This window comes from Macaca thibetana, chromosome 17 (assembly GCF_024542745.1).
Source record: "Macaca thibetana thibetana isolate TM-01 chromosome 17, ASM2454274v1, whole genome shotgun sequence".
NCBI lineage: Eukaryota > Metazoa > Chordata > Mammalia > Primates > Cercopithecidae > Macaca > Macaca thibetana.
In genome coordinates this window covers 3585613-3612085 of record NC_065594.1, presented here as the reverse complement: position 1 = coordinate 3612085, position 26473 = coordinate 3585613, and the positions used below count along the sequence as shown (strand labels likewise).

Genomic DNA, 26473 nt, shown 5'->3' with positions numbered 1-26473 from the left:
ACTGGGGAGGGAAAGAGAGAAAGTGCAGGCCTGGGGGCGCCGCACTGTTCCAGATGATGATGGTGATGGCTTGGGTTAAGATTACAGTCATAGGCCGGGCGCGGTGGCTCAAGCCTGTAATCCCAGCACTTTGGGAGGCCGAGACGGGCGGATCACGAGGTCAGGAGATCGTAGACCATCCTGTTAACCCGGTGAAACCCTGTCCCTACTAAAAAAATACAAAAAAACTAGCCGGGCGAGGTGGCGGGTGCCTGTGGTCCCAGCTACTTGGGAGGCTGAGGCAGGAGAATGGCGTAAACCCGGGAGGCAGAACTTGCAGTGAGCCGAGATCCGGCCACTGCACTCCAGCCTGGGCGACAGAGCGAGACTCCGTCTCAAAAAAAAAAAAAAGATTACAGTCATGGAGGTATTGTCAGTTGGCTTGATTTGAGAACTGTTTGTTCTAAGAGTATTTGCATACACTGATGGACTGTGAGTCAGGTGCAAGGAAAGGCAGAATCAAGGATGATGCCTAGGTTTTACAGTAAACCACTGGGTGAATTAGGTGCTGTCTATTAATTTATGGAGATGGTGAAGTTTTGAGGGACCATGGGTTTGCTGGAGGGAGGAAGGAGGTATAAAACATTTTAATTGTTAAGTCTGAGATGCCTATGTATCCATGTCGATCTGTTAAGCCAGCAGCTGGACATACAAAACTGAGGCAGAAAAGAGATTGTAGCTGCAGATATAAATTCAAAAAGCATCAGTGCATAGATAACGTCCAAAGCCAGGAACTGATCAGATCACCTATGCATGTACAGTGTAAAGAAGAGGACCTAGGGCAAAATGCAGGTAGGCTTTGAAATTAGGAAGTCAGATAGAGGAGGAGTCAGCCTCTGAGATAAGAAGAAAACAAGCAAAGGATAAAGAACACATTTCAAGAAAGACATAAATAAGCCAAGGCTTTGCAAGATGAGTTCTTCTGATTCTTAAATAAGTAGAGGCTACAACGGGCCAGGCGCAGTGGCTCAGTTCTTCTGATTCTTAAATAAGTAGAGGCTACAATGGGCCAGGCGCAGTGGCTCAGTTCTTCTGATTCTTAAATAAGTAGGCTACAACGGGCCAGGCGCAGTGGCTCACACCTGTAATCCCAGGGTTCTGGGAGGCCAGGGCAGGCAGATTACTTGATGCCAGGAGTTTGAGACTAGCCTGGTCAACATGGCGAAAACCCATCTCTACTAAAAATGCAAAAATTAGCTGGGCATGGTGGCGCACACCTGTAATCCCAGCTACTCAGGAGGCTGAGGTTCGAGAATCCCTTGAACCCAGGAAACGGAGGTTGTGGTGAGCTGAGATCACACCACTGCACTCCAGCCTGGGCAACAGAGTGAGACTCTGTCTCAAAAAAAAAAGGTAGGCTCCATCAAGATATTTTATTTTAGAGATTAGTTACAGAAAACAAATCTGTACATTCTGAAGAAAAAGATGGGTGATTTTTAAAAAATCAGTGACCCTGCCCATTGTAGCCCCTTACAAATTTATTATCGAATGATTCTGAGCTAAAATGAAACCAAAATGTGATCTGAAAATGTGATGTCACAAAGTAAGAGGAGCAGAGCTCAGTGGAATTAAGAGTACTGGTGATCCATTACTGAAGTGGGTTGTTTAGAGTAAGAAAGTATTGTTTTTCAAACAGAGGATCACAGAAGGATTACAGCAGGATTTGCATCTGTTTCCTAAGGAATCATTGTTATGTTACTTTTGAAGCTTCACCCAAATATATATAGATACACAGGGGGTTACTATCTCTGCTCACCAGCGTCTGAGACTGGCAGACATACAGGCCAGCCTATTTCCTACCGTCTGTGTTTAGGACAGCTCACCGCAGTTCTCCTGCACAAAGTAGAAGCGAAAGTCCATCATGTCAGACCACAGTCCTCAAATATGCTGAGGGCCGAGTTTCCAAGCTAGTGCCTGATATCGTTTTCACTGAGTTTCTTTTTTGAACTGTGTATTAGTCTGTTCTCATGAGGCTAATAAAGACAAATCTGACACTGGGTAATTTAAAAAGAAAAGACGTTTAATTAACTCACAGTTCAGCATGGCTGGGGAGGCCTCAGGAAACTTACGATCATGCTGGAAGGGGAAGCAAACATCCTTCACGTGGTGGCAGGAAGGAGGGATGCCAAGCAAAGGGGGAAAAGCCCCTTATAAAACATCAGATCTTGAGAGAACAAACTTACTATCATGAGAATAGGATGAAGGAAACTGCCCCCATGATTCAATTATCTCCCACTGGGTCCCTCCCACAACATGTGGAGATTATGGGAACTACAAGATGAGACTTGGGTGAGGACATAGCGAAACCATATCAAACTGAGGGCACATCAAAACCAGTACAGCTATGCAAGCTTTTTCCCTATGGGTGAGCAATGTTGTAACACTGGTTTATAAATACAGAACTTCTGAGCTTGACTCTTCTTTTAAGTTCCCTTGGTAGGCACTGCCCTAATTATCAGCCCTTTTGTGATTTAAAATGTAAGTGAATCAAGGCAGAACCCTAAGGTGGCCCCAAGCTGTCTCTGTTTTACTATTAATACTGGTGATTCATAACTATGCTTTCATTGTGAGCAGAACTCACCCCAAGAGGTAAACTTTTATATCTTTTTTTCCCACTTAGATTGTTGTATGAACTTGTGTCTAAATGCTGTGAGCCAGGGTCAGTAAAGTGAAATGTAAAAGATGAAAGACTATCCCTGGAACAAAACAAATGCACATTACAATGGCACTGCTGGGATCTCAACTGGGGCACTGAGGGGTGGAGGTTATTTAGCTATTTAGAACCACACAGAGCAGGACTCGCCCTGGAGATACCCCATGGAGGATCTTCGCACCTCTTCGCCATCCGGCAATTCTGATTTAACTATTTCTGCTTTCCTCTGGCTGCCTGCCCATCATTGTTTTATTGCCATCCTCAGCCTGTTACTGTGTGTTGGAAGAAAACCAGGAAGAAAATGTGAAATGTCCTTCGTGAAAGTGGAGGAGATGTTTATATCTGTTCTGAAATTTAAAGCACTTGGTTCCTCTCACATTTATTTTAATTCTCAAGTTCTTAGAAGAGTCACTTTAAAAAGTTTCCTTTAGATTATCAATAAACATTACTCCCTTTTACACGGTATTCAAAGAGACAGAATTACAGCTAATGTTCCAAAATGGTTTGCATTATCCCATTTTTATCTTCTGAATTATAGGCAGAAAGGTCCAAATCTTGCAATTACGTGAATCAAAGCTCTCCAGTGCATTCACGAGAGCTTTCATCAAAACATGTTGCTGAATTTATAAAACAGAAGAGGTATGCTATTAGAAGAGTAGAAACTTCTTTAAATAACAACTTCTTACTCTATCAGTTCTTAGATGCTACTTTATCTCTGCTCTTGGAAAATCTTAGGTAATAGCCAGTGGCTTTAAATCTCTTCTGAGAGAGAGAGACAAGTTTATTGTTATTAGTTTGGTACTGACAGAACATTACTCTGGATCAAAGGGTTAAAGATAAGAATGCAATATCAACATATTAATTACAAAGAACAGTTGCTTTTAATTACACCTACTGATGAAGCAGAAAATGGCAGCACTGTCTAGATAAATTAATATATGTATGAAAAAACTGCATTAGCAGAATTGATGTGGTAAATTTTCATGTGCCTGTGAACACACATTAAAGTTGTGCTTACATGAACCTGATTTTGCTCAATGAGGAGGAAACTGGAAACACATCTATTCCAAAGACCTGACCTGATTTTTTTGCTGGAGCTCTGGGGTAAATATATACTGACAAAAAACTGGAAGCATTGCTTATTGATAAATTTAAGCATTCAGGTTCTGAGTGATCATAGTTAAAAATTTTTAAAAAGATTTACATAAAGCTTCCCTCTACTGGTCCATGTATAACAAGCACATCAACAGGCCATCATCCCTCTTTCCTTCCCTCTTTCCTGGCTTTAAAACTTACTGGAAGCTGCTGCATAGTAATGGTTAACAGCTTTGCAGCCAACAGTCTGGGTTTACCCCCTGGCTTTGCATGTACTGGCTGTGTAACCACCAGCAAATAACAGCCTCTTGCCTCAGTTTCCTTACTGGTAAAACCAAGAAATAACAATATGTACTTCACAGGATTTTTGTGAGAGCTGAATGAAGTGCTGCACATAAAGGGTTAGCATGGAACCTGGCACCCAGTAAACTGCCTAAGTGTTAGTCATGCTTTCTCCAATTATTATTCAGAATCAAGACATTATAATGATTATGTCGGAATCCGGACTGTCTCTTAACTGAAATCACCTATATAGTGGATAGGCCTTTGAAAACGTGATGGAATGAGTGACTTGCAACTAATTGTTGATGCATGTATCCCCATAGCCCTCAAGTACTAAAGTTAAGAAGGAGAATTAATGATTAAAAACAAACCAAAATAATCTGTTCCAGAAGTTTAGACCTCTTTCTTATAAAGGCATGGGCACTGTTACAGATAATCCTCGACTTAATGATGGTTCAATCTAACATTTGTTGACTTTACAATAGTGTAAAACCATTGCAATTTTGACAGTGTATGATACAGTATTTAGTAAGTTACATGGGATTTTCAACATTCTAATAAAATAGGCTTTACGTTAGATGATTTTGCCCAAGTGTAGGCTAATATAAGTGTTCTGAGCACGTTTAAATTAGGCTAGGGTAAGTGACGCTCTTCGTTAGATTATGCGTACTAACATTTTTGACTTACATCTTCAATCTGCGACAAATGTATGTGGATGTTGCCCTGTCATAGGTCAAGCAGCATCTGTACATTTATCTAAGGATCTCAAAGGACTTCACCAAAACTATTTCTTCACTGGTAACATGAAGCAATGTTACATAATAATAAGCAACAATTAGCAAAATAATTAAACTCAAGGAATATCATTAATGAAATGGTAAAGTCATTACTAAGAAAATCCTGGCCAGGCGCAGTGGTTCACACCTGTAATCCCAGCACTTTGGGAGGCTGAGGCGCGTGGATCACTTGAGGTCAGTAGTTCAAGACCAGCCTGGCCAACATGGTGAAATCCCATCTCCACTAAAAGTACAAAAAGTTAGCCGGGTGTGTTGGTGCATACCTGTAATCCCAGCTACTTGGGAAGCTGCAGGAGAAACGCTTGAACCCAGGAGGCAGAGGTTGTAATGAGCTGAGATTGCGTCACTGCACTTCAGCCTGAGTGACAGAGCCAGACTCCATCCCTTGCCAAAAAAGAAAATCCTTCATCCGCAAATAAGAAAACATTTAATTATTTGTCAATTACATAAGACAGCTCTCAGAATACAAAGCTGAGATGCCTCCTGCCAAAGTTTTAAAGAAGTCATCATGGTAAATGTTCTCACTCAAGGGATATGGAAAACAAGCCCAGGATCTGTATTTATAAGATTTTCCTTCAATAGATCATTAGAGAATTCTGCACAGGCGAGACACAGCTGATAGTACCATAACTGAGTGTAATTTTTGTACAAAGATTCCAAAATCTTTCCCGGAGGCCTTTATTACATGAACTAAAACAGCATGACTATTTCCTCCCTCGCTGCTTGGGCACTAAGACCTGGGTTTGGACTTATTAACTATGTAGCAACAAGAAAATAGCAACATTAATGAACATTAAGAAAAAATAACATCACATATTTAAAATACATGCAAGAAAAGAGGCACTGAAGGAAAGGAGATTGATAGAAATGAACCTGAAAAAAAAAAGGCAGAGAAGAAACCTGTATTTCCTTGGACCTATGTTTTCTAGTTCTATTATCGACATTCAAATGGTCTCCCTCACTTACTGCAAAATTATGGCAGGAAAAAACGGGTGGCGAGAGGAGCATATGAGAATTATCTTCGTAGACAAGCCCATCTGATTTAATTCATTCAAAGAATGGATTGGTGGTGCTCGCGTGAACATCTTGGGCAAGCAGTTTGCCAACATGGGAAGGCAAAGGCCTACTTGAAAGGAGAAGGTGTAGGAGAGGTGGTCAGGAGAAGGACGACAGGAAGCCACCTGGCCCAGCCTGGCGTTTATAACCAGAAAGATCAGCTCATCTGGTGCCTCTCTCTCCTCTCTCTTTGACTGTTTGTTTTAGTTTTAACTAGAGAGAACCACACTCTCACTCCAAGCTGGGTGCAGGTTAGTAGTCGAGGAAGGCTGTCAAAGCACTTACTTGGCGATGAGCCGGCAGCATGAAGTTACATAGAAATCTGGCAGTTTCTAATTCTTCTCATTAACACAGCTAGCTACATTTTCTGACCTCTATTAGTATCCTGTTTGGTTACTAAAATGGATTTTTAAAAGTAAGCTAGAAGTCACCAAGTCTCTATTTGGAGTGTGTAGATATGGGACTGGTTCCCTGTCCAATCAAGACCATTATTTTCCATTGTGAACTTCCCCCAGCTACACAAACGGCCTCCCACAGCATGTTTTATAACACAGCCTCTCGGGCAGCCAAACCCCTTTCTCTTGCAGGTCAGCACCACCCAGAAGTCTCCACTGCTTGGCTTGACAGCACTACAGTGTCTTAGTCAGGTATCAATGCTGCCTGAGACTACAAAGTGAGTCCTTACTAACCTGAGCACAGAGTATTGTGCTCATGTCAACAGAGTTTTGTTTTGTTCCTAAGCCAAACTCCACAGTATCATCATTCATTCTGACTGCAATAATAAGTCCTTTGTATTTCAATTGCTAGAAAAATAAAGAACAATTTTAGCATACCTTTCAAATCCAGCCATGTGCAGTGCTTGGAAATGATCTTTCCAAATCCTCTGGGCTCTCTCCTTCTCTCCCTCCCTCCCACCACTGCCTCAGTTCTTGCTATCACCCGCACCCTCCAGGGCCGGGCCAGGGCACGTAGACCACTGCCCTGCTGGCCAAATCTTCCGGGGGGCCTGTCTGGTTTGTGCCAGGTGGTATTGGCTGGGGAGCTACCTAGGGAAGAAGCACCAAGCATGAACTCCAAGAGCTATAATCTTTCATAGTCTGCTCCTAACACTGGTGGGGCACTCCAGGGAAAGGGTAGGACAAATCCCCTTGGCATGTGGCTATAGCTGTGCACAGCAGGGCTCCTGAGGGGAGGCAAAGGAAAGGAGCTATGTCATGAATTGGTGTCCCCAAGGACACTTGCTACGGGGGCTATATGAATTGGTGTACCCAACGCCTGCGGTCACCCAAGAGCACCGAAACTGAGTGGTTACCAACTCATTCTTGGCTCTGTGATCAACAGTAAGTGGTAAAGAATTTAAATTTTTTTTTATTATTTTTTGAGATGGAGCCTTGCTCTGTTGCCCAGGCTAGAGTGCAGTGGCATGATCTGGGCTCACTGCAACCACTGCCTCCCAGGTTCAAGCGATTCTCCTGTCTCAACCTCCTGAGTAGCTGGGATTACAGGCCCACACCACCAGGCTCAGCTAATTTTTGTATTTTTAGTAGAGATAGGGTTTCACCATGTTGGCAAGGCTGGTCTCGAACTCCTAACCTAAAGTGATCCACCCTCCTCAGCCTCCCAAAGTGCTGGGATTACAGGTGTAAGCCACCACACCTGGCCTTAAAATTTCCTTAAATTTGACTGGTTTTTATTTATTAGTATAAAATGTGAATGTTTCCATCCAGAAAATAAAAATTAATTGTTGAACTAAACAGCTCTTATTTCTTCTCAACAGGACAAAAGCAAATTACAGATGGACAAGATAAAGACATAAAGAGTTTTCCACTCTGTGATGTGCATGTGTATTAATTACCCAACAGACCAGCAGAAATGTTGGCATGAGGTGGCAGTAAAACTCAAGGAAAACAGGACTGAAGGGCACCTGGCAGCCCAGGGACAGGACCCCGCAGCATGATGGGAGGCTGAGGGAGCAAAGGGGTCAGGAGGATGGGTCAGAGGTGTGGGGTAAACTAAGGCAGCAAGAGGGATCCTGAAGCAAACCGCGGACTCAGAGGCATCAGCAGAAGGGAGCAAATCAGGGAGGGAGCTGCTACAGGGGCTGACCGCCACCACAGCTGAGATTTGGTCAGTTCCTCAACCAAACTTGGTTTCTGCTCTTTTCATCTTGCTTCCAGATCACTTGGCCTGGAGACCTGCCGCCCACCAGGATGGACCAGGCCAAATATGATCACGCCTGGCTTTGAGTAAAAGAAAAGAAGACCGAAAAGCAATGACCACGGGGAGGGGCTGGCAAGGCAGGGAGGAGCACCCCAGGCCTCTGCGCCTGGCCCTAACTGCAGGGTGGATGGAAGGCACCCCATTATGCCGGAGCAGCTCACTGCTTCGGGTTCCTCTTGGGCACTTGCTGGATTGTAAGTACAGCTGTTTCGTACGTTAATTACCATAAATACCATCATTAACACTGAAAACAATTAAACGCCGTACACTGGCAGCAGATTACCTACAGTGTCTCTCACAAACATGGGAAAGTAAAGGAATCTTCCCCACCAGCAAGGATGTTTTTCTTTTTAATATTCTACCGACCCATAAGGTCTTGCTGTGTTTATCTGACTGATGAAACAATGAAGCTTTTAAACTTCTGCACCAAGAAACAGAAGACACCATCAAAGAAACACATTATTATGGCCTTGAACATCTGTGCTGAGGGAGGGCAAGCTCAAAAATAGTTGTGCTTCATCTGGGGCTGCCATCTGGGAATCCAACAGACACCAGAAACTTGGGCCTCTGCCCTCCCAGTTTCACCACGGACTCTCCTTAACCCTTTGAGTGCCAGGCTCCATTTTGGGCTCAGGCCTCCAGCCCCTGTGAAAGAGAACGGAGTGTCCATTTTCCCTCCCATTTGGAGAAGGCCCTGTGGACACAGGCAGGTGGTAGCCTGCGGACCCTGATCCTGTGAGGCTGCCTTCCCTGTCATCAGTGGATAACTCTTAGGTACCTCACTGCACTATTTGAAGAAGTAATCTGTGAAATGATTCTCAGATGATGAAACTCAAATTATTTCCACCCATTAACTTCCAACTAAGAAAAAAATGTGCATCTGTGCAGAGTTTGGTATGGTGGTTTAAGTCTAGACTGAAAAGAAAATCTGGATTTAGACAGTGTTTCCTGCTCTGTTCTATGCCAGCAGAATTGATACGGCTGTTAATTCATTTATAATTTTACATGTGACAGGACTTGGGGCAAAGCACAAAAACTCCAGGTTAGGTTAGAAAGAGAGTGTTTTTCTTGAGACTTGGAACAGGAAGGCGATGCAGGACTCAGACCCGGCACTACTGCCTCTTTTACAATTACTAGCATCTTCATTTTAAGAAACGGGGATGAAGAAAAGTTAAATAATTTGTCTGAAAATTAAGCGTTAGGACTCAAAATCAAGCCTTCTTCACAGCGAAGCCTAAATGAGCTTCCATGAAAAATATCGAGTAGATGGGTTTGCATTAGTCTTGGGATATCAACTGAGATCGTTATGAGAAAATTGGTAATCAGAGAGAGCTTACCCTGATTTTATTTTTCAGGCCTTTATCTGTGTCCCCCGGGCCTAAAATCATAGAAAACACTCATGATAATGTCAACGCTTACGGCAGAATATAAAAGCTTAAGTTAACCTCGTTCAAATATGTGTTTCACTTGGGTTTGGGAAAAAAAAACCAACTCTAATTTTCACTGAATATCCGAAGAGGCAAACAAAACTTAACTAATATTATAATATTATTAATACATAACTAGTAAATACATAAGATTTATTTAAATCAAATAAATTGAATTAGTTAAATAAACTAATAACCGACTCTTGAGAAAGGGGTGAAAAGCCACACCATTTCTCAAAGCACATACGTTTTCTGTGCCAGCTAAAAATGCTCTGCTAAACTAGGAGAGTGAGTTCCTGCTTCCTCCCTTGCTCCCCTCAGCTCCATTTCCAACAGCAGTCGGAGGGAAGTTAAATATATCTTCACAACAGCCCAGGCGCCCTATCTGATACACCCATCGACTCAGTCACCAGCTGTGGCCTCTGCTGTGGGTGTCTCTGTCTCCTCCCCTCTTTCAGGGCCCTGTCCCAGGTCACCTTAATAACCCTTCCCTCAGCGCCTTATTGTAAATAATACCTCCACCCTGCAGCCTCAGCATCTGAACTCCCTGAGAACTGGGAAGTTGGCCTGTGGTTTTCACCAGGGCAGCCCCAGTGTCCTCATCAGTGGTCGGGACATCTTAGCATTCAAGATCGCTGTCCCTGAAGGAGATGCCGAGCCAATCATTGACAACGTGGGAGGCACGTCTTTCTGCGGCACTTCGTTAATATCTAGACTAGCATCCTGCGCCCAGGACAGAGCCCTGACATGTTTCCTGTGTGCAACAGTCCCATACCAAGAATTTTAAAAAGCAATTCTTCTCCTTTTGAAGAGAACCATGCCTCCTTCAACCCCTGGCAATATTTTCAGGAATTATTTTCAGTGGCATTTGAGAAAGTTCAATACTGAAGATTTTTCAGAAAATCATTTAAAGAGAAAATTTCATAACATAACCTGTGGGTCTCTTGACAGAGAATGAAGCAAGGACAGGAAACACTAACATACACATGCACACATTTTACAACAGCAACAGAGCAAAAAGATGCCTAAACCATATCCTCGAGACAGCTCACTAAGGGACCCCTCTGAGGCCACTCCAAGACCAATGTTTAAAAATCGTCACTTTCCTTATGGGAGGGTGACAGAAATGTTCTGTATCATGATGGGCTAAAAGATTACACAAGTTATGCATCCATCAAAACTCACTGAATTTTACATTTAAAATGGATGCATCTTCTTGTATATACATTATATTTCAGTAAAGTTCAAAAATTATTTTGAAAGTTAAACTTCCTTTTAAAATTATAATTATCAAGAAAAAAATGTTTCTTAAATATTTAATGAAGAAAACTGCTGCATGATAGATAAAACTCTCATGAATACTTAAAATATTTTCTCTGAGATAATCAAAATCATAAATGAAGCAATTAAAATAACGTTGTAGGCCAGGTTCCCTGGCTCACGCCTGTAATCCCAGCACTTTGGGAGGCCAAGGCGGGTGGATCACTTGAGGTTAGAAATTCAAGACCAGCCTGGCCAACATGGTGAAACCTCGTCTCTACTAAAAATACAAAAATTAGCCGGGCATGGTGGCACGCACCTGTAATCCCAGCTACCTGGGAGGCTGAGGCAGAAGAATCGCTTGAACCTGGGAGGCAGAGGTTGTAGTGAGCCGAGATCACGCCACTGCACTCCAGCCTGGGCGACAGAGTGAGGCTCCATCTCAAAAAATAATAATGTTTTAAAAACCCAAAGTGGGATATTATCTTCTAAACTAATTAATTCCTGTTTGAAATTTGACTTCGAGCTTCCATTTTTAACTTTCTAATGCCCTTTTCAAACTTTGAGGTATTTTACCCATTTTTTTTCAAGTAGGATGACTCAATTACATTTTATTTATAGTTTCAGAATTCTTAATTTATAAATTATTTTAAAACTCTCTTAATCCTGTCCCTCGGAGTTTACCTGGAGAGGCAGTATTGAGCCTGGCCTGTCTGTGCTGCCAGGAAGGCCTGGGGTAGAACTCATCTGCCCTCCACGTCACCATGTCCTATGGAATGAGGGCTTTAAGGAAACACACACCATGGACCGTTACGTGAAGGGCAGGCTGAGAAATGCAGATGAAACGCCTGGTACCTTTCGGAATTCAAGAAATACTTGCTATTTCACACTATTCTGGAACTTCTTTATTCCCGTCTCAAAAATGATGTTACTCAAGTAAACCCCCTAGGAAGTGGCTAGACACCCAAGTGTAAAGACAAAACTATCCCAATCCGTTGGTTAAGGTCCCATCCCCTGGTCTTCCTCAGAACGTGAACCCGAGAGCTGTCTCCCCGCACGGTGCAGGCCCTCACATGCCACCTCAAGAGGGTGAACGCTCCCTATACGAAAAGGAGTGATAGAGCCTGAACTTTGAGGATATCCACTACAGGTTTGGCATCAATCATGAGTCTGCTTTCCTCCATAAGCTCACATTTATTTTAAGCATTTGATGGGGACACACACAAATCGCTGATCCATGTGTGTGGCCACAAACGGGCTGTTTCACTGACCCGTTGGTCTCTTGACAGAGAATGAAGCAAATACAACTTTATTTCACTAAGCCCACAACTTAGCGAAACAGTCCTGCTGGGTTTGATATTTTTAAAAATCAACTGTACTTAATCTGAAATTGATTTAATTTAGTGATGCCCTTTAACAAATCACAACCTGTTTATTGTGAGTAAATATTTAAGCCAGCTCAATGGTTTTAAATATCTAACAGAGACTGAAGATAAAAGCCAGATAAATGAGATTTATTGGTGACTAGGTAATAATCAACTGCTACTGTTCTCAGAAGGCCCCATCAAAGGCTCAGGCACACAGAGACTTTTTCAAGAGCAGCTCCAGATCCAAGGGGTGCTGTCAACTCATTCAGTCAAGGCATTCAACTTTTCTGTTTTTACTGATAACAAAGTCAATGACTTACAAATATTTAGCAACTTTATGGGAAAAAAATGCTAAATTTGAAAGGTTTCAGTTTGAGAAAAAGGACATTTCTTGGGAGACAAGAATGAATGTAGGGCACATGTGTTAAAGAAACTTTTTAAAGAATTTTCTGATTTCTTTAACTTTAATGAAACTAGGGCTATGGAGACATATCTGGAGAATAAATGCTTGAAATAACTAAATAATCATATAAACCAATTACATTTATGGTGCATTTTTTTCTCTAAACAGGCCAAGACATTTAAACTGCTCGGCTATCGTTTTTTGTTTTGTTTTTTTATTTTATTTTATTTTTTGAGACGGAGTTTCGCTCGTCACCTAGGCTGGAGTGCAATGGCACGATCTCGGCTCACGGCAACCTCTGCCTCCCGGGTTCAAGTGATTCTTCTGCCTCAGCCTCCTGAGTAGCTGGGATTACAGGTGCCAGCCACCACGCCCAGCTAATTTTTGTATTTTTAATAGTGACAGGGTTTCGTCGTGTTGGCCAGGCTGGTCTCAGACTTCTGACCTCAGGTGATCCGCCCACCTCGGCCTCCCAAAGTGCTGGGATTACAGGCATGAGCCACCATGCCTGGCCCCAGCTATTGTTTTGGACATCCTCAGAAAATGAGGAGTTTGCTGTAACAAATTTTCAACGTATTTTCAGAAAACAATTGTTTACCTCAATAAGCAAATAACCTTGAGAGGGTCATTTTTGATGTAAATCATTTTTAAATGAATTACAACAGTTTTCTGCTTCCTTGATAACGACTTAATGGTCAGGTGTGGTGGCGCCTGCCTATAATCCCAGAACTTTGGGAAGCTGAGACAGGTGAATCACTTGAGCTCAGGAATTCAACCTCGGCTCTCCGGAAAACACAAAAACTAGCCAGGCCTGCTGGCATGCCCCTGTGGGCCCAGCTACTCATCAACCTCGGCTCTCCCGAAAACACAAAAACTAGCCAGGCCTGCTGGCAGGCACCTGTGGGCCCAGCTACTCATCAACCTCGGCTCTCCCGAAAACACAAAAACTAGCCAGGCCTGCTGGCACGCCCCTGTGGGCCCAGCTACTCAGGAGGCTGAGGTGGGAGGATCGCTGGAGCCTGTGAAGTCCAGTCTGCAGTGATCTGTGCTGATCGCACCACTGCATTCTGGCCTGGGCTAACAGAGTGAGACTGTCTCCAAAAAGAAAAACGATGTCAACAAATGTAATGTGATCATCCCTGCACTCCTTTTTGGGGTTCAGAATGATCATAAGAACTGTAATTATCATACTTAGGGGCATTAGAGAGAAAACCTCAGGGGTCAGTCATTAGGATGAAAAGGTCTGTTTGCTCTACACTAAAAGGCATCAAATGACAATGTGTTTGGATTCTTCATGCTGCTTTTTGTGACTTTCTGACTCCTCCCTGCAGGCTGCGCTTTCACCTCTGGCTGCCTCGATGAGCTTCTCCTCTCTCTTCTAATGCTCTCCAGCATGGCTGGTTTGGTTTGGTACAGTAATGCTTGCAACAAAAAATAAATGAGTTCCAAGGGAGCGATTAAAAGGTGTCCTCTTGATAGAGCTACAGAGCTGGGACTGTGTGGAGAGACCGGCTTTAAGTTTTCAGCTGTGTTTATTTGGTTTCCACATAAGCAACCTTTGACTACTACTATTTTAGATTATTTTCAGTGAAATAATGAAATCACATGTTATGGACAAAAAGAAAGAGATACAGTAAAGAAAACCAAGGAACTCTAGACGATGAGAGGAAGGGGAGAAAGAGCCACCGTAACTTAAACCAATCCTAAATGAGCGAACAATGGAGGGAATCCCTGCTTTGAACGTCCCAGGGAGGCCTGGCTGGGTAATCTGCCTTCCACAACCATGGGCTTTCCTTTGATCTCCTTGTCTTCTATTCCCTGCCCTGAAAGCTCTGTTGGGCAGCACAGAGCCAAATATTTAAGACTTGCCTGTCAGAAGCGCCCCTTCTCTGCTGCCTCAGACACTCATTTAAAATGCATAGTAGCAGTTATCTGTTCCTGAAACAATACCCAAAGCAAGGCCCCTTAAGAGCAGCTGTGCCAGTGATCCCCTGGCTGGACACTTAGGAGTCTCGGTCTGAGGACCACAGCCGACTTGAAAACCCTCAGTAAATGGAGCCCTTAATTAGTCCTCTACACACTGGCTTTGTGGGCCTGTCATGCAGAGGCCCCAGGAAGTCCTCTTGGAAAAGGAGGCCGTTAAGTATTAGCAAACTCATCACAAACAACTCCACTGCAGAAACAAAAAACCATCCACACACACAGTAAAAATCACATAACGTTCCCAGCAAATGGAAAATGCTTTTGGATTATCTATATCTCATCTGCGTCTCATTATGCAGTCATTTACTCTGATCAGATTCAGTGAATGTTTCAGTGCCCAGGATGAAGAGGACACCAAGAACTGGCTTCTTAACTCCATGGTTTGGCTGAAATACTCAGGAAAGAGCTGAAGTCAACTTGGAATTCAACACGAGGGACTTGCTGCTTCTCCCTCTCCCTCCCAGATTCCCTCCTCTCCCTTCTCCTTTAAAGAAAACCTGTATCGATTTCAAAATGCTCCCAATTTATTTCCTTTTCAATTTGCTTTTGTTTGGTTTAAAAGAGGTACTCTTATTTACCAGGCACCCTTACTTTAAAATAATTTAACACTGAATGTCAAGAGACAAAGATACGAGTACCTTCGGACACAGAAATACACTCATGGGCATCCATCGTTAGTGCATGAGTAAGGCGTGACAGCTCGCACAGAAGGGGACAGCAGTGTCATGTGGAATAGGGACAGCCTCAGAAGTCCAACTGTAGGCCACGTACCTGTGTGACTCTTTACCCAAACAAGTCATTATATGAAAAAAGTATATCCGAAGTAGCAAAAGAATCTAAAATAGCATGTCCAGTGTAATTATGCCCATCTTTTCAAAATCAGTGGCATAGATAGAAAAAAGGCTGAAAAGAAAACCCTTAGAATGCTGTCTTTGTTTTTGTCATGATCAGTGCTGCAAATGCTTTGTTTAGGGGACTACTGGGGTTCCCTTCCACCACTGGCTTTTTTCTACTACATGTTAAAAATGATCTTTAATGAGCAAATACGTCTTTTAAAAGTCTAATTTGAAATTGCCTTTGTTATTTAAAGTATATTTTAAACTTCCTTTGGAAAATAATGAACTTTTAATAATGTGATTTGTTACTTATTGGTGCAAACAACTGCTTGCTGTCTTCGAAGACTGTGAAGCCCATGCAATTCCTAAGAGTTGCAGGTCAGCCCAGCTCTGGCTTTCCTTTCTCCCCCACAGTGATTTATCTGATCCCTTATCTCTCCAGGATCACGTGGCTTGTCTTACAAAGCCCCTGAGAACAAAGCAAACATCTAGGTTAAACATACTTAAATAAAGTTGTACTCTGGTGAAAACCGCTTTGAATTTTTTCAAAACCATTTGTTTCAACCACAGTATTTGTTCCAAATTAAGTAAACATTGCTAAAAGAAATCATACTGAATCTGCATTTCTTATCAGACTGAAGGCAGGATATGGTTCTAAACTTTCTTGTGTGTTTTTCTCTATTTCTCCTTGAAGCTCTAAGTGGGCACAGGTGATTAGGAACTGAAGTTGCTTGGGGGAACAACGCCTGCAGCAGGCATTTCTATGTAATGGGTATCTTTTTATTTATCTGCAATTTACAGGAGTGCCACTCATCAACCCTGAGCTCCATGCCCAGCCAGTCAGTGTCACACATTAATGCTATTAGTGCCCAGAAAGAGGGGCTATGGATGGATTATCATCACAAATCCATTGTTATTGGGGAGGCGGGGCTTGTAGTTCATCTGGTGGGGGTGGGGCTGGAGGCCTCAGATCAAGATAGAGAGGGGAGAGACTGGCCTAACTCGGCCTCTCCGGCCTTCAGCCTCCCAGTCTAGTCATCTGAGCTGCTGCTTTTTTACCTTTTTTTTTTTCTTTTCTTTTCTTTTTTTTATTGTTGTTTTTTGAGACAGGGTCTCACTCTGTTGTTCAGACTGGAGTGCAGTGGCACAATCACAGCTCACTGCTGCCTCAACCTCCTGGGCTCAAGCAGTCCTCCCACCCCAGCCTCCCAAGTAGCTAGGACCAAAGGCACACACCACCATCCCTAGCCAATTTTTTATTTTTTGTAGAGATGGTGTCTCACTATGTTGCCCAGGCTGGTCTTGAACTCCTGGGCTCAAGTGATCCTCCCACCTCAGCCTCCCAAAGTACTAAGATTACAGGCGTGAGCTACAGCACCTGGCCCCCATCTGAGTTTCTCAGGCACAAAACTCCATGGCACCCACTTTCTGGTACCCTTCAGTGCTCACCCACCAGGGGAGGTAAAGCCCCAGAAGACAAACATCAGAGCCAGACGCACCATGAGATCCTCCCCGACCGGGACAACTCCAAAGCAGGACCCTCCGAAGAGCACATCTGCCAGGGCACGGCCGAGGACAGGCAGGGTCAGGGTTTGAAAGAAGGCAGGCCAGCAGGTAGACAGTCATTACTGAGCTTGCCCCAGGGCAGGTATCATGTTGCTGGACTACTCGTTCATTTAATTCTATCCAAAATCTGCAGACTTGGGCATTTTCCAGAGTCAACAGAGGTTCAAAGAGGGGAGACTATCTGCCCAAGGTTACACCATCAGTACAAAGCGCAGCCAAGATGTGAATCCAACCCTGCTGGCAACACAACCACTGCAGGCAGGTACCACTCCATTTCACAAGGGGAGACCTAGCCCTCAGGGAGGTGAGTGCTGGCCACACAGAGGCCACAGACAGGTGTGGTACTGGGGTGGTCCCTGGGGCAGCTGACAGAAATGGGAAATCCAGAGCGAAGAGACCCACTAGGTTAGGACAGACAGCCCTGCAGACCCAGAGAGCAGCTGTAGGGCATGCGGCACGCAGGGTCCCCTTCTGCAGAGGTGCGGTGTGCCACCAGACTCCGGGCCACCTGGGACCCCCAGGGAGGGCTACTCCTGGTTCCAGAGAGTTCTTGCCTTTCCCACTACCAGGCATGTCCTTGAAACAAACCCCATTCCTGAAGTTAGCTTGAGAGGTGTCACTTGCTTCTAGCTGAGAGTCTAGCTGAGAGTCTGAGTAGCACAGGAGCTCCTCGGGGGGGGGGATGAAAAAAAATCACTGAAGCAGTAGCTCTTTGTGGATGAGCTTAAAAAAAAAAGCCCAAAGTGGAAGAAATGAAAACATAAGGCGCCTTACAAAATGTTCCCAAAAGACTCCAAAATCTCTTCTGAGGAGATTAGTTGTGTTCTGGAACTATTGCCAAGAGCTGTGCCAAAGGCAGCAAACTTTCTTTTACAGAGATAAGGACTCATGCTCACTGAAGGCTACCAGCCTGTCTTGCTTTGTGATTTGAAAGGCTATCAGCTGTGCACACTGCAATTTTTACTTTGACAAAGAGCTTGTTTTTCCTTGCTTTCTAAAGTTTCATATATGAAGAAACATACACACATACACACACACATATATATACTGGTTAATTTTCTTTTTAAAATACTAGGGACTTCACATAACACTAAATTACTAAGGACTTCACAAGGCATTAAAAGTTACATGTGAGATCTACCTTCAAAGGCAAATTTGTGATATTTGTGATATCTGAGCTTAGCCAGAACCTCGAAGGCAGAAAATCCCAAAGCCTCAGAGTTTTGACTTGATTGTATTAAATATAAATGCAATAAATTAACGGGAAAAAAACCCTCAGACTTTCTGACTCTAAAGTGGCAACACTGTCTTCACGGAATTTCTGTGCAGCAGTCTGGGCTGCAGGGCATGGTTTTAACTCAGCTTCCTGACAGAATGATGGCTGGGCTGACCCACGGGCAAGCCCAGGTCACTGCATGTTAAACTGGCAAGAGGGCTTGTCCTTTGATGGGTTGTGTAGTGGCCTAAAGACACTCCTCCAGTGTCTCTAACATGCCAGACTTTTAGTGTTTTCTTTAAGTGATGAATATTGAAGAAAACTAGATGAGAAAGAGTCAATGTGTAGGAAAGATGAGATAGCTTGGTTTTCCTTAGGGAGACAGTAGATTGTGGTGGAAAGAATTAAGACTGGAATTTGAATACTGTCTCTGGCACTTAGCAGCCAACAACGGAACGGGACTGACCTCTCTGGACTAGTGTTCTCATTGACAGATTTGGACTGATGATAGGATTATTGAGAAAATTAAGCAAAACAAAACAAGTAAAGCATGTGCATTGTGCCTGATAACAGGCATTCAATATTGCATTTGTTACTTGCGATGAATTATTTGGTGAATGTTTACCTATTATAAAAATGAGGATCAATATACGTTTTCTATAAAAGAAAGTCTTCCAATGTCTTTTGCTTTTCTATCACTTCAAAGGAAGAATAGAAAGTAATGCATTTTGGTAAAGGACACACTCATATGGACTGCGAAATTCCATGACACTCTTGGAAAGAGAAGCACTGTGTGACCTTATCAAACGATGCACTAACTTTCAGTTAGTTCAGAGGGGACTTTTACCATAGCAAGAAGCAAGAGGACACAGCCCATGCATTGGAAATGACATCAAAACAATGCTCCCCAGAAAGGCATGAGCGGCCTGTGTGTGGGATAAAGAAGCCTCCTCCGTCCTCCCTCCTGCCCTTCGCTCTCCCCTGAGCCGTGACTTGTGGCTCTCCTGAGCCCTGCTGTGGCACAGACAAGCGTGCTCTGCCACACAGGGGCCACTCACCGGTTCCCTTCCTGTGGGTTTTTTATTGGCCTGGTTTGTGTTTAGGATTAAAAAGAGTGAGAGGTCACTCTTCTTCCTATTCAAAATTGATGCTGGTTGATAACTTGAAACAAATACCTCTTATATCTACACAAAATACATAGTCAAAAGGAGTAACTAATGTTAACATAAAGAGGAAAAGGCACAATTTTCTCGCATACAGTTGTATCCCCAGCATGCAATGAGTTCTCTTTTCTCATTTGTTTGTTAAATGAGAAAAAAGAAGGAATGGATGAAGTGAACTAGGTTCCATTTAGTGACACACAGTGAGGGCAGGTGACTCAGACAGAGGAACTTGTCTGGGAAGGCAGAGGTGCCACCACAGTCCTGTCTGGGGACTAGGAAAGGAAAACCCAGGAATTCATGGGGCCAGGGCAGGAAGACCTAGGAGTGAGGACGTGGGCTGCCTGCTTAATCACAGTCGCCTGAATTCCAGACTCAGGATGCCAGGGAAGGCTTCGAATGGAGCAGAGCAGTGGCGAAATGTCTGCACTCCACTTCGACATTCTAATCCCTGGGCCCGGTGTGCTGACTGAGGCACACGACAAAGAACTTCTTCTGTCCTGCTAGAAGCCTGATCAAAGAGGACACACTGTACACCCCACAGGAGGGACAGACTTGGCTCCATCTGCCAGAGAAGAAAGGTTTACACACTTAATTGTTTTCGCAGGCCCTGGCTCTGCCTGTGTCGTGTTCACTCACAGTGTGGTTCGTAAGGAGGAGGGGGGTCTCCACAAGGCACACACTCCATGTCTTGAAAGCCGACAAGTTTTGTCTTCCTATAAAACCTAGAAGAGAGAGGAAAACACTCCTTGTTAGTGCTTTCATCTAAGCTTACAGTTGTGGTCATAAATTACCAGCAGTCTCCATTACCAGTTCTGTGGTTAAAAGTACACAGAGGCTTAAATAATAGTATCTTAGGTAGACACATTTTTGGACAGGAAGCAGTGAACACTTAAGAAATATCAAATTCCCCTAAACATCATGTTGCAGATGCTTCTCTGCACTTCTTCCGTATTGGGGTGGGGGTGCAGATGGGGGGATAAAAAGTCAGTGGTCTTCGGCATTTCTATTGAAACTTAAACTACAAAACACCTTATACATGAATAAAGAACTAGTTTTTAGCATTTGGAATTCAGACACCAAAAAACCAAGCAACCATAAAAGCAATGGAAAAATGTAGGGAAATCCTCATACAATCTTGATACGGGAATGTCTTTCTAGGCAACAAGAAACCAGGAGTCAGAGTGGAAGAGATTAACAGCAATCACACACATACACACACAGATTTAAAGACATCTGAAGGGCAAAAATGAATAAATATAGCACCATCAATATACGTAATAGTCAAACAAAGATTGAAAAATTGTCCTAATTACAGTACTGTCTATACCTTCACTCTATAAAGTAAAACTTAAAAATCATGACGGTGAAAATGAACACTATAATTGAAAAATAAGCAAAGAACTTTCATTCCCAAAAGAAGAATGTTTCATAATTTAAAAATTTCATAAACTGAAAAGCATGATGCAACTAAATGTTTTTAAAGAAATTTAAGATGAAAATGTTTAACTTCATTATTAATCAAGTACATTCAAGTTAAAATGAAAATATATCATTTTTACTTAGAAAATTGGGAAAGTGCTGATGTGGGTGTAGGCCAATAGGTATATGTATATACTGCCTGTGGGAACATAAATTGCCGCTTTTAGGAGGGCAATTTAGCAATGTGTCACTAGAACTCAATAAAATAGTTTACATTTCTTATTTAGTAATTTCCTATTTAGAAACTCATCCTAAAGAAATAATCAACTGGGTAAAGATGTTTTGTAAGAATACAATCACAACATTGTTTATAAAAGAAAAAAAAGCTAATTAGGCACAAGCCCAATGTCCACCAATAGAAATGACCAATCAGGATAGACCCAATGGAATGCCTTTAAAAATGATGATAAAGACCTACCATACACATTTTTAAAAATTCATGAAATATCATTAAGTGAAAACAAAGGAATATATATGATATAATTCCATTTCGTGCAGGCACGCACTTTTCTATCAGTTTTCTCAGATTGCTTACCAATACATATAAAAATAGTTACGTGTAGCTAGGCACAGCGGCTCACGCCTGTAATTCCAGCACTTTGGGAGGCTGAGGCAGGTGGATCACCTGAGGTCAGGAGTTCAAGACCAGCCTGGCCAATATGGTGAAACCTCATCTCTACTAAAAATACAAAAAATTAGCTGGGCATGGTGGTGGGCATCTGTAATCCCAGCTATTCGGGAGGCTGAGGCAGGAGAATGGCATGAACCTGGGAGACAGAGGTTGCAGTGAGCCAAGATTGCACCATTGCACTCCAGCCTGGGCAATAAGAGTGAAACTCCATCTCAAAAAAAAATATATGTATATATTTGCAATGAAAAAAGTTTGCGAGTATATTATACACTGAATATTAACAGTGACTATTTCTAGATTGTAGGAATTCAAGTGATTTTCTTTTTTTCGTACATACAACATAAATTTTCTATAACAAATATAGTAATATAGAGAACAAGTCTACAGAGACAGGCAGATGCAATTATTTTGTGAAACTGGATAATGTAGTAGCCAATCTGTATAATTTATGGTAGAAGCAAAATTTGCATTTGAAACTAGGTAAATTATCTCAAATGCCCAGATATACTCAGAAATTGCTCAACATTCTATTTTCACTTGATTATGACAATCTTTCCAAAGCATATATAACACAGTGACTTCCCACTAGACATTAATAGAATTACTCATTTTGGAATTTATGAAGTAAAAATTAAAAAAAAAAAACCAAGTTTGAGGACTCATACTTCCTGATTTCAAAACATAATACAATGCAACAATAATCAAAATAGTGTGGTATTGGCATAAAGACAGACAACTAGACCAGCGGAATAGATAAGACAGCCCAGAAGCAAACCCTTGTGTATGTGGTCAATGACTTTCAACAAGGTGCCAAGACCACTCAGTGAGGAAAGAACAGTCTCTTTAAGGAATGCTGGAGAAACTGGACATCCACATGCAACAGATTAAAGACCTAAAAGTATAAAACTCCTAGAAGAAAATGCAGAGGAAAAGCTTCATGACATTAGATATGGCAATGATTTCTTAGATATGACACCAAAACCACAGGCAACAAGAGAAAAAAGTTGACAAATGGGACTACATTAAACTTAAAATCAGAGGACACAAACATTCCTATGAAATGGAAGAAAATATCTGCAAATCATATGTCTGATAAAGGGTTAATATTCATATTATATAAACAATTCCTATAAACTCATCAATTAAAAAATCAACCTAATTTAAAAATGGGCAAGGGACTTGAATAGACATTTCTCCAGAGAAATGTCTTTGGAGAAATATATCACATGGCTGACAGGTATACAAAAAGATGTTCAACATCACTAATTATCCCTGAACTGAAAGTCAAAACCATATGAGATATCACCTCACACCCATAAGGATGGCTACTATCAAAACAGTAACAACAAACAGATAATAACAAGTGTTGGCAAGGATGTGAAGAAACTGGAACCCTTGTATACTGCTGATGGGACTGTAAAATGGTGCAGCCGCTATGGAAAACAGCACGGAGGTTCCTCAAAATATTAAAAACAGAACTACCATATGATCCAGCAATCCCACTACTGGGTCTATATCTAAAAGAACTCAAATCAGTGTCTTGAAGAGATACTTGCATGCCCGTATTCATTGCAGCACTATTCACAGTAGCCAAAAGGCAGAAGAAACCCAAATGTCCATTGATGAATATGGATAAACAAAGTATTTCACAGAATGAAATACTATTAGTCTTAACAAGTAGGGGGTACCTGTCACATGCTACAACATGGATAAACCTTGAGGACATGATGCTAAGTGACACAAGCCTGTCATAAAAGGACAGATACTGACTGACTCCAATTCTGTGAGGTACTTAGAGTAGTCAAATTCATGGAAACAAAAAGAAAGGTGGTTCCCAGGGGCTAGAGGAAGAAGCAAAGGGGAGGTGTTTAACAGGTATAGAGTTGCAGCTTGAGAAGATGAAAAAGTTCTGGAGATCTGTTTCACAACAATGTGAATATACTTGACTCACTGAACTGCACACCTAAAAATGGTTAAGATGGTAAATTTTATGTTACGTGTTTTTCATCACAATAAAAAATGCATATAAATTTTTTTTTTAAAAATCACAGGACAATATAAAGGCACCTTCTTCTTTAAGACGTAACTGTAACATATCCAAATTAATACTTTTATCTTTTCAGCCAGAAAACTTCCCCAATAGAAGTTCATTGAATTAAATATCGAGAAAGCACAAAATAGTGTTTTATACATAAAAACTCATTTCATGTAAAAAGCAAAAAAAATTTAAAAATAGAATATCCAACATTCTCAAGAACAAATATTGGGGATACAGAAATCCATCTTTTAACACTTAAAAAGTTAGGAAAATGGGAAGTATTGAGGATCAAGTATAGACACTACTTAACATTTTAAAAATAAAGAATTCTAACTGACAAAACAGTTTTGAGGTCTGAGTTTTCCCTGACAATCAAATAAAATACATTTGCCAAAAAATTTCTAAAAGTTTGAGGATCATGAGACAAATAAGGCTAGAAGGTTGTCATGTTTTGAATGACCATTTTTATTTTTTAATTAATTAATTTTTTAAATTTATTTTTTGAGATGGAGTCTCGCTCTGTCACTCGAGCTGGAGTGCAGTGGCGGGATCTCGACTCACTGCAGCCTCTGCCTCCTGGGCTCAAGCCATCCTCCCACCTCAGCCTCCTAAGTAGCTGGGACCACAGGTGTGCATCACCACGCCCGGCTAATTTTTGAATTTTTTTTAAGATGGGGTTTCGCCATATTGCCCAGGCTGATGTCACACTCTTGAGCTCAAGCGATCCACCTGCCTCAGCCTCCCAATGAAGAGGAATTTTTAATTGAACGGAACCCAAACAGCACTGGTTAGCCTAATGAACACAGTGTTTGAAAACTGCTGTTTTAAGAAAATCTGGCTGTAGACCGTTAATTCTTCAACCAATGAGTGCACTTCTGCAAGGAGATGACATGCTATAGAACAACTCTGGTCTTACAATGACCTCACTTAACACAATGTTGAAGGCAGTTACTATGCCCTGTGAATCACAGTCAAGTCAGGGCGGGATTTCCTGAAGCGTCTGTGAGACACTGGATGAGACACTGGATGACAGCGTTGCTCTGTCCTGGGCTCTTGCTAGCACTTTGCTTCATGCTGGTCAGTCAGCCTGCTGTTTGTGTTCCTCAACAATCCACAGCAATGGCCCCTTATTTGAAGGTGAACAAATGCTAATGACAAGATTAATCATTAGAGTAAGAGTCTAGGTCTCCTCAACAGTGTCATGGTTACTAGCACAGACCAGAGAGCTGAGGTGAGGGGATGCGAAAACCCAGGAAACTCAGGCAGCTTCCAGGAGCAAGGGGTCTGCGGAGGGTAGGGTGAGGGTGAAGTGGGCACACAGCCCAGACGGGCAGAGGCAGTCCCTGTGATTCCCCGTCGATCAGTCACGGAAGCCCCAGGGGTGACCTCCCAGTGAAATCAGACATGCACCTAAGCATGGGGCAGAGGAGCTTCGAGGTGAATCCCAGTTCTTTCATTTACAAGCTGGGTGATTCTGGGAAGTCATTTACCCACTCCGAGAACCAGTTTCCCTCTTTGTTAAGAGGGGATGGTAGGAATCCCTGCTTTACAGAGTAGCTCAGATGACAGTAAGTGCTCAATGTTAGTTGTCATTGTCACCAGAAGCAGCAAAGAGCTGGCGGGGGCCAGCCTACTCTTCAGGGCGGGTTCCAGTTTCCCTGAGCCAGGAAGGAATCAGGAACCGGGCGCTGGCAGAGGAGCCTGGAGGCCTGTTGGTCACACTCTGAAAATGTCATGTGAAGTTTTCACTGGCCCCAAAATCATCAATTGGCAATAATGTCCAACATTTCATTAGGGCTTCCAATGGCTTAGGCACTTGCTACGCATTTTACATGCCTTCTATTTCTAATCCTTCTAACAGTTCTGCAGGGTGGATTCTCACAGCATGGCCATTTGACAGTGAGAAGAGTGCATGTCAGAGAAGTTAAATGACTGGTCTAAAGTCACAGAGCAGCTGTGGGAATAAGGGGACCAGCTGTCTCGAATGACTCAAATTATGGGCAGAGGACTGAAGATTTCCACACCCTACCTGCTACTGAGAGGGAAGCAGCTGGTGTCCTGGGGCGCCTGGGCCTATGGGCAGCAGCAGGTTCTTTCTAGAGAATGAGGCCACAGGAGGCAGACTGGCACCAAAAAGAGCAATGCCCACCTTATGCCTGACTTCTGCATTACTGTTTGGGGAGCAATATGCATTTTGCTCACGTCTTTCTGCCTCCCAGTTTTTCTGCTTGTAAAACGGGTTTCAACCATTTGGTTTCTTCACAGAAGTACAGTCAAGTTGGAAGAGTACTTTGAAAACACTTTGGAAAGACCTGGGTAAAAGTCACTATGTAATTATGCCAGCCTCATATACCAATGCTGACTTAGAAAAGAATGGGATTTTAAAGTAATCATATAAATAAATTGTGAAACATCACTCAACTGTCTATTCACTTATAACTTTCCTGTAGCTAAGTATTTACTTAAAGAATAAACAAACACTGTAGAAACTAGAGCAGCCGGCTCAAATGACAATGACCACAGGGAAGCAGGAGGAACCAGGCACGGTGGAGTTCCGGGCAGACCCGCTCCCCTACTCCAGCAGCACAGCCCTGTGTGGGCTCTATAAAATCCCAGTCCTAGATCAGGCCTTTCCCCACCTTCCCTGGGCACTGCCTACTTCAGCCTGTACATCCCCTGAAGACCTCATTTCCCTACCCCCAGATGAAGAGAGTAGACATGCACAGACAGGCTTTTATCAGAGAACTGGAGAACATGAACAACAGAGGTGTGTGAGATGTTCAGTTCATGTCCTCAATTAGATTTGCACAAGATCAAAACTCTGGGTAATGCTATCCACAGATATTGTCACAGGTCTGAGATTATAGACCATTCCTTCTTTTTTAAAGCACAGATTTATTGACTTATACTGTATATACCACACAATTCACCCATTTAAAGTGTACAGTTTCATGGTTTTCCA

The 26473-nt window shown here is 42.5% G+C and overlaps 1 protein-coding gene across 7 annotated transcripts in view; it reads right to left on the bottom strand.

Moving 5' to 3' along the window:
• Positions 1–26473, bottom strand: part of TNFRSF19 (TNF receptor superfamily member 19) — a 105811-nt gene that overhangs the window by 30248 nt on the left and 49090 nt on the right. For all 7 annotated transcript variants that reach the window (XM_050767101.1, XM_050767103.1, XM_050767097.1 and 4 more), the window contains exon 5: positions 20000–20085. In XM_050767101.1, coding sequence (XP_050623058.1) covers positions 20000–20085 — 86 coding nt within the window. The remainder of the gene's footprint in view (positions 1–19999; positions 20086–26473) is intronic.